Here is a 7,542-nt window from a genome sequence, read left to right on the forward strand (position 1 = left end):
GCCCCTCTCTGCACCCACCACCCACCCACCATTCATCCCTCTTCCGTTTCCCCCCCCCGCCCCGTTCGCCCTGGCCATGGCTCCGTGTCAGTGCCAGCATTTTCCTATGACTGCACGAACAGCTCTCCCTGTTAGTGCCAACTCCAGCACCCTATCCCTCCTCCGAACTCCTGGGCCGGCCAGTAAAGCCGTAGCTCCCTTGGCAGTCAGTCAGGTGCCGTTGGCGCTGGGCCCGGGGGCTCCTAGAACAATGCAGACATCTCGCTGCCCCGGCCTGGGTCCGGGCGCCCCGGTGGGAGACAAGCTGTGTGCGGACAGGGAGCTCCCGCGGCCTCTCCAGGGCCGCCGGGCACGCAGCAGGCGTTTACGGGCTCACAAAGCTCGTCGGAATGTGATTGTTTAACAACGCGGCGAGGGCTCCTTACGGAGGGGAGCGGGCATCTTGGCTGGGCTTCGTGGAGGCGGGCTGTGAAGACCGCTGTGTCTGCATCCTGGCTCTCCCCGATGGAGTATAGGAGCTTAATCCTGAGGCCAGGCCCTCCAAGCCTCAGTGTCCCCCTCCGTAAACCGGAAATGACAATAGCACGTGACCAAGCCCTGGAAAACAGGAACACGGGGCGCTTTCTCGAAATGTCGAGGCTGTGTCCGTGGCCACACGTGGATGAGTTCTTCCCGATAACCCTTGTATTCTGAAGACGTGTGCCCGGCCGAACCCAGTTTTTGTCTAGGTCTGTGGTCGGCAAACTCACGAGTCCACAGAGCCAAATACCAACAGGACGACGATTGACATTTCTTTGGAGAGCCACATTTTTTAAATGAAACTTCTTCTGACGCCACTTCTTCCAAATAGACTCGCCCAGGCCGTGGTATTTTGTGGAAGAGCCACACTCAAGGGGCCAAAGAGCTGCATGCGGCTCGCGAGCCGCAGTTTGCGGACCATGGGTCTAGAATGATCACATTCTCGTCTTCAGCACACGTGTCATCTGAACGGCTATGCTTCCCCCCCCACCCCAGCACTCTCCTTCCCCTCACCCCCCTCCCGCATTCTGTAAGTGGAAGGAACGGAAAGGAAGCGGACCCCAAGCAACACAACAAAACACAACAAAACAAAACAACGCAGAGGGCATCAGTGTTTGCGAGAGAGCCCGCGGGAGCGTTCGGAAGGCTGCCAAATGGATCTACTAATTAAAAGGGAGAGCGGGGAGAACACCGTCAATTAACGTTAATTAGAAGGTATTGTTTGCGATGCTGACCTCATGCTCCAGGTGCCTGAAACACGAGAGGCGGGACACTTCTCCAGCTGGCCCCTCGCCCCTCGCCAAGACCGGGCCTGCCTCCTCCCTCGGGCCTCCGGGGTTCCGTGGGGCAGGACCTGCATCGTGGCTCAGGTTCCTCTCCTCTCAAAGGAGGGGAAGTCCTGAGGCCCGGGGAGCAGCTCCGGGGACCCCTCTTCAGCCCCGCCCATCAGCACCCGCTCACGGCGCTGTCACATGGCGCCCCGATGCTCCCACTCTGCCCTGCGCAGGCCTCCCCGGCCCCGAAGACAGCAGCGGCTGGGCAGTGGTCGCCTAGGGTCCTCGTACACCTCTCCTTCTCCCAAACGGCCTTGTCTTGACTTTTCCACTTGTTTTTTGTTTCCCCAATCGGCCTGCAAACCTCTTGTTCACCAGTGGCTGCACGTGCGTGGTCCCATCAGTATCTCTCTTTTTACTTTAAAATTTTAAATCTTTATCGCTGTATTACATATGTCCCCCTGCTTTCCCCATTGACCCCTTCTAGCCCACCCTGCCCCCTGCCCCAGGCCTTCACCATCCGACTGTCTGTCATGGGCGGTGCATATAAGCATACGAGTTGTTTTGGTTGATCACTTCCCACCCATCCACCCTCCCCTGCCTTCCCTTTGAGGTTCTGCAGTCTGTTCTATGCAACGGTGTCTCTGGGTCTGTTTTGTTCATTAGATTCCACATGTGAGTGAGATCATGTGGTGCTTGTCTTTCTCTGTCGGGCTTATTTCACTTAGCACAGTGCTCTGCCGGGTCCCTACTCTGCTCCCCACCCGCTCTCTCTATGCCTGTTTGGTCCCCACTGTTACCTGTGAGGCGGTCTGTTTCCCCGATTCTCACCAACGAGGCCATTTGTCCTGAGGTGATAAGGAATTTGGCACGAAGTCTCAGGTGAGGGGGAGAGAAGGCTCCCGGCCCGGGGCGGGCTGGCGCTGAAGCCCATGTGGACCCCGCAGGGCCAGAGTCCTGTCCCCAGAGTCCCGTACGAGGGAGGACGGCTCCTCAGAGCCCCGGGTCCTCCTGGTGGGGTTCGCGGTCAGGAAGCAGCAGCACCGACAGCATTCTTAGAGTCCCAACTATTCTATTTCTTTCTCTCTTTTTTTGCCTGCCTTGAACGTCAGGGATCACAGCTGACCCTGCTTCGGGGAGCCCCTGGCAAGCCTCTCCCCGTCTCTGTGGCCTCCCGCCCGGGTCCCAGCCCGGGCCCCTCACACCCGGCTCCTGACGGAGGAGCAGGACTCCTCGGGGCGCCCCTCGCCCAGGAGGACGTCGAGCCACTCCTCCAGGTCCCGCACCAGCTGCTCCAGCTCCCGCACCTCCTTCTCCAGCTTTTCTAAGAACACCTGCAGGTTCTCCTTCAGCCACGTCCTGACGACCTTCAGCAGCTCCTTCGAGGGCTCCTTGGTCTGGAATTCAAATCCCTGAAAGGCAGGCAGACACCAAAGTTACATCCGGGGCTTTATCACGTAGACGCCTTTGCCACTGGTTCCAGAAAGTCCCCCGAGCCTTGGCAGGCGCTACTCCTTCTGCTTGGAAGACGCTTCCCCGTTGTCTCCAGCTCCTACTTAGCCTCGGAGACCCAGCTCGCTAACGCCACCTCCAGGAAGCCTTCCCGGATTTCCCCAGCCAAGCGCGCCCTCCCTTCGGGGACTTCCGGAACATGGTACCTGGGAAGCCACGGGACTCTGGTAGTTGCATTCTCTGATCCGTTCCGACATCTCCCAGCTTCTTCCTGGAAGGGGCACAGACACACCTCGTCACAAGGGCGAACGAGTGGCCACTGGCATCAAGGGGGTTGGTCACCGCAGTGGGATGGAGGGCGGTGGGAGAAGGCAAGTGCCGAGACCACCGTGGCATGCAACCGTCTCCAGAGCACCCCTCTCCGCTCTGTGTGGCCTCGGCTTCTCCTTCTCAGATCCCAAAAGCTCACCTGATATCCCTGTGCTCACATACAGCACCAAGACCAGCAGCGCCAGCAGCGTCTGCGGGCAAGAGTGGGGAGGGGGCACGTGAATTGCTGGGGGCAGATGGGCGCCTGCTTCTCTCGGGGAACGGGGCATGGGGCAGCAATAAGATCGTCTTTTTAAAAAATATATATTTTATTGATTTTTTTTTAACAAAGAGGAATAGAGAGGGATAGAGAGTTAGAAACATCGATGAGAGAGTCATCAATCAGCTGCCTCCTGCACCCCCCAACTGGGGATGTGCCCGCAACCAAGGTACATGCCCTTGACCAGAATCGAACCCAGGACTGTTCAGTCCGCAGGCTGACACTCTATCCACTGAGCCAAATCGGTTTTGGAAAGATCATCTTTTTAAAAAATAAATATATTTAATTGATTTTTTTTACAGAGAAGAAGGGAGAGGGATAGAGAGTTAGAAACACTGATGATGAGAGAAACATTGGTGGGCTGCCTTTTTCACGCCCCACATGGGACTGAGCCCGCAGCCTGGGCATATGCCCTGGGCCAGAAATTGAACCCTGACCTCCAATTCATGAGCTGATGTCCAACCACTGAGCCACACTGGCCGGGCTAAAATGCACACCTTTTATTATTATTTTTTTTTAATTTTATTTAAAATATTTTTATTGATTTTAGAGAGGAAATGATAGGGAGAGTGAGAGAGAAAGATACATCAATGATGAGAGAGGATATTGATGGGCTGCCTCCTGCACGCCCTCCACTGGGGATCGAGCCCACAACCCAGACTGCCCTTGATTGGAATTGAACCCAGGACTCTTCAGTCCGCAGGCCAACGCTCTATTCACTGAGCCAAACCAGCTAGGGAGGCACACCTTTGAAATGTACAGTTTCATGAGTTTTGACAAATGCCTGTACCCATGGACTCCCACCCCAATCGAGATGAAGAGCATTTCAATTGTTCTAGAACGTTCCTTTATGCCTTTGTGCAGTCAGGCCCCTCCTTTCCCCTGGCACAGGAGGTTCAGACACACCTGCCTTCGCTGTCAGTGAGACCGTGACGGTGTCAGGGCAAGCAGACGTGGACGGGGATGGAGGCGGGCAGTGTGGACTGACATCGAATCATCCTCACACTCACCAGATGCGGACGGAGCCAGATTGGATCTGACTTGAATGAAACCCTATATTTCTTACGTAGTCGAGTTCATGAGGCGAGGCCTGGCCCCGCTACCACAACAAAGAAGACTGAAGGCCGAAGCTGCCTCTCCCCCGGCGGGTTTCCCTTGTGTAGACCAGCAGCGATAATCTCGTTATTAACTTCAAAACGAAAAGCGAATGACCGCGGGCTGAGCCTCCCAGGCCCGCTGCTGAGTGACAGGAGCCAGACCCAAAGGTGCGCGCTGAGGTCATCCCCGGGAGATCCTCGCACACGCACAGCGCAGCTCGGCGATGAGAGAAGTCAGATCCTGGGGGGGGCCTACGGGCCATTGGGCACAGCTCTGCTCGGCGGCGATGAGAGAAGTCAGATCCTGGCTATGTGGGGGCCTACGGGCCATTGGGCGCAGCTCAGCTCGGTGGCGATGAGAGAAGTCAGGATCCTGGCTGTGGCGGGCCCATGGGGCCATTGGGTACCAGGATGTTCTGTAGCTCCATCTGGGCAGTGGCTGCCCGCGTGGGTACCCCTCTGTGAGAGCCACGGCTCTGTGTACAGAAGGTGGGGTGCCTTTTCCCTCCTCCACTGTGTCCCCTGGGAATCTTTGAGCGGGGAACACGCAGAACGAACCGCCCCCTTCTTCCAACTGCCCGCTGAGTGGTCTGAACGCGCTTCCATGTCCTCGCCCTCTGACCTCGCAGGCGGACTGCTTCCCGTCCACAGGCTGGCCGCCCGGTGTCTGTCTGACGTCCCGTGGAAGCCCAGGGGGGGGGAGGTGAGAAAGGCTGGGACGGGGAGTACCTTTTCGTCTTTCTCTTTGTGACGTCCTGGGCCTGAGCCAACTCCTTTCTCCTCTCCGAGCCTCAGTGTCTCTACCTGCAGAATGGGTTTGCAATGTTCCTCGTTCAAAAAGGAGGGGTGGGACTCTGACTGGGGAAATGCCGTGGTCCTCAGAAGGGCGTCGCCTTGCCGCGGGGCCTCTCAGAGTCCGAACGAGCAGTGTGAACCCCAAACCGCGGGGCCCTTCTCACGGTTCTCCCGCACGGAGTGGTCCCCGGCTTCCGTACCCGTGGGAGAGCCGCAGTATGAGGGGCCCCTCCAATCCCGTCATGCCGACAGGCCCAGCACCCAGGAGGCACGGGCGAGCGTGTTAAATGTATCTTGGAGACGGGCATAGGCCGGTCACCCATCTCCTTGTTTAGAACCTCTCGGTGGTTTCTTACTGATCCCAGAATACAATCCTGTGCTTCCTGTGGTGAGGGAGGCCCAGCTGCCCGCCCCAGCCTCCGCCCCAGCCCTCCTCACCCCTCCACCCGGGAGGCGGTGGAGTGCAGGGTGACCCTTGCCAAGGGCTCTGGAGTCACGTAGACTTGGCTTCACACCCTGGCGTTTCCTGGCTGTATGGCCTTTTGCCTTCCTGAGCCTCAGTTTACCCATCTGTGAGTGAGACCCACAGCAGCTGCCTCTCAGGACTGTTGTAAAACGTCACGAAAGAGAGAGGAGATGGAAGCACCAGGCTGTGGACAGCGAGGGTCTCCTATTGACAGAAACCCCAGCTGAGGTTTGCATTTCTGTCCTAAGAACTAATGCTCTGAGAATGCTCCAGTTCGGGTGGATTATCCCGGTGGCCGGCAAACTCATTGGTCAACAGAGCCAAATACCAACAGGACGACGACTGAAATTTCTTTGGAGAGCCACATTTTTAAAACGTAAACTATATAGGTAGGTACATTGTTATGAACTTAATTAGGGTACTCCTAAGCTGCCTTTGCTAAAAGCTCAAGGGGCCAAAGAGCCGCATGTGGCTCGAGAGCCACAGTTTGCCGACCACTGTATTATCCTATTTATTTCAGTTCGTTCATTCATTCATTCATCACCAAACACTATTTTAGGCACGAGGGATATAGCAGGACACTAAACAAAAACCCCTTGCCCTGCACAGTTTGGCTCAGTGGATAGAGTATCGGCCCATGGATCGAAGGGTCTCGGGTTCAATTCTGGTCAAGGGCACGTACCTTAGTTGGAGGCAGCCAGTCGATGTGCCTCTCTCACATAGATGTTTCTCCCTCTGTCTCTCCCCTTCCCTTCCACTCTCTAAAAACCAATTTTAAACGGAAAGTTTAAACTGAGAAAATATCCTCGGGTGAGGATGAACAGCCGCAGCAGCTACAGAAACCCCGCCCTCCCCGAGCAGGCCCTCTGCTGGTAGCGCTGGGACCGGGTAAGCACGTGGGTAGCGCTTCGGGGAAGGGGTGCCGGAGCCCCCGTGTCCCACCAGCTCGGGCTCCAGGCAGCGTGGGGCTGACCGCCTGCGCCCGGCTCCGAGGGCCTGACCGCGTGTCCGAGCCCCGACGGGAGGAGAGACGGCGGGGTGAACCCGGCCCGGCCTCACCTGCTTCTTGTCCTCACAGCGACTGCCCGCTCCGCGCTCCAGCAGCTCCGCGGCCTCCCGCGCCCTGCTCTCCACCCGCTGGGTCACCATGGCCTCCGGCCGGGCTGCCCGGGTGCAGCGAGGTCCCCGCACCGGACGGCAGATGGGCACCCCACCCCCAGTGCCCTCTGCTCACCAGGCAGCCCTCAGGCAGCGAGGGGTGATGTCACAGAAGGTGGGGGCAGCGAGGCCCCACCCTTGCCACCATCCTGGGTTTTAGCCCTGCCCCTCCCTTCTTCTTCACAGAAATGTAAGGTGACCAGACGTCCCGCTTTTGGTGGGACAGTCCTGATTTTTAACCATTTGGGAAAGAAAATTGGGACTTTTTTAAAAACGCCGTGAGACAAGGGGACAAATTGTTAAAAATCGGGACTATCCCGCCCCAAAGCGGGATGTCTGGTCACCTTAGTAAAGAACACAAAACAGAACACCAGGGAGAAACACATCAGAAAAGTCGAGGCTAGAAAAAGAAAGGGGCCAGTCTGGCTCCAGGGTTGGGCGTCTGCCGGTGCACTGAGAGGTCGCTGGTTGGATTCCCGGGGAGGGCACTGCCTGGGTGGCAGGCTTGGTCCCCAGTAGGGGTCGTGCAGGAGGCAGGCAGTTGATGTTTCTCTCTCTCTCTCTCTCTCTCTCTCTCTCTCTCTCTCTCTCTCTCTCTCTCTCTCTCTCTTTTTCTTTCATCAATAAAAACAGATTGAAAGAAAGGGCCAAAACCTGTTTGGCTCAGTGGATAGAGTGTCAGCCTGGGGACTG

The 7,542-nt window shown here is 57.2% G+C and overlaps 1 protein-coding gene across 1 annotated transcript; it reads right to left on the reverse strand.

The window, feature by feature from the left end:
• Positions 1-2,439: 2,439 nt before the first annotated feature.
• SMIM23 (small integral membrane protein 23) lies at positions 2,440-6,882 on the reverse strand. Its single transcript, XM_084886111.1, has 4 exons — positions 6,751-6,882; positions 3,214-3,265; positions 2,951-3,015; positions 2,440-2,704 (listed from the first exon to the last, which is right to left on the reverse strand). The coding sequence occupies exons 1-4, from the start codon at positions 6,838-6,840 to the stop codon at positions 2,492-2,494; spliced, it is 420 nt and encodes a 139-aa protein (XP_084742237.1). The 5' UTR covers positions 6,841-6,882; the 3' UTR covers positions 2,440-2,491.
• Between the last annotated feature and the right edge of the window lie 660 nt (positions 6,883-7,542).

The sequence above is a fragment of the Pipistrellus hanaki genome (genome assembly GCF_964339955.1).
Source record: "Pipistrellus hanaki genome assembly, chromosome: 5".
NCBI classification, from domain to species: Eukaryota; Metazoa; Chordata; class Mammalia; order Chiroptera; family Vespertilionidae; genus Pipistrellus; species Pipistrellus hanaki.

Bases quoted from the DNA above. Each gene is read 5' to 3' on its own strand.
- SMIM23 (XM_084886111.1), bottom strand. From the start codon at position 6,840: ATGGTGACCCAGCGGGTGGAGAGCAGGGCGCGGGAGGCCGCGGAGCTG. The intron at 3,266-6,750 runs GTGAGGCCGGGC...TCTTGCCCGCAG, and splicing joins GCTGTGAGGACAAGAAGCAG to ACGCTGCTGGCGCTGCTGGT. The intron at 2,705-2,950 runs GTACCATGTTCC...CCTGCCTTTCAG, and splicing joins AGAGTCCCGTGGCTTCCCAG to GGATTTGAATTCCAGACCAA.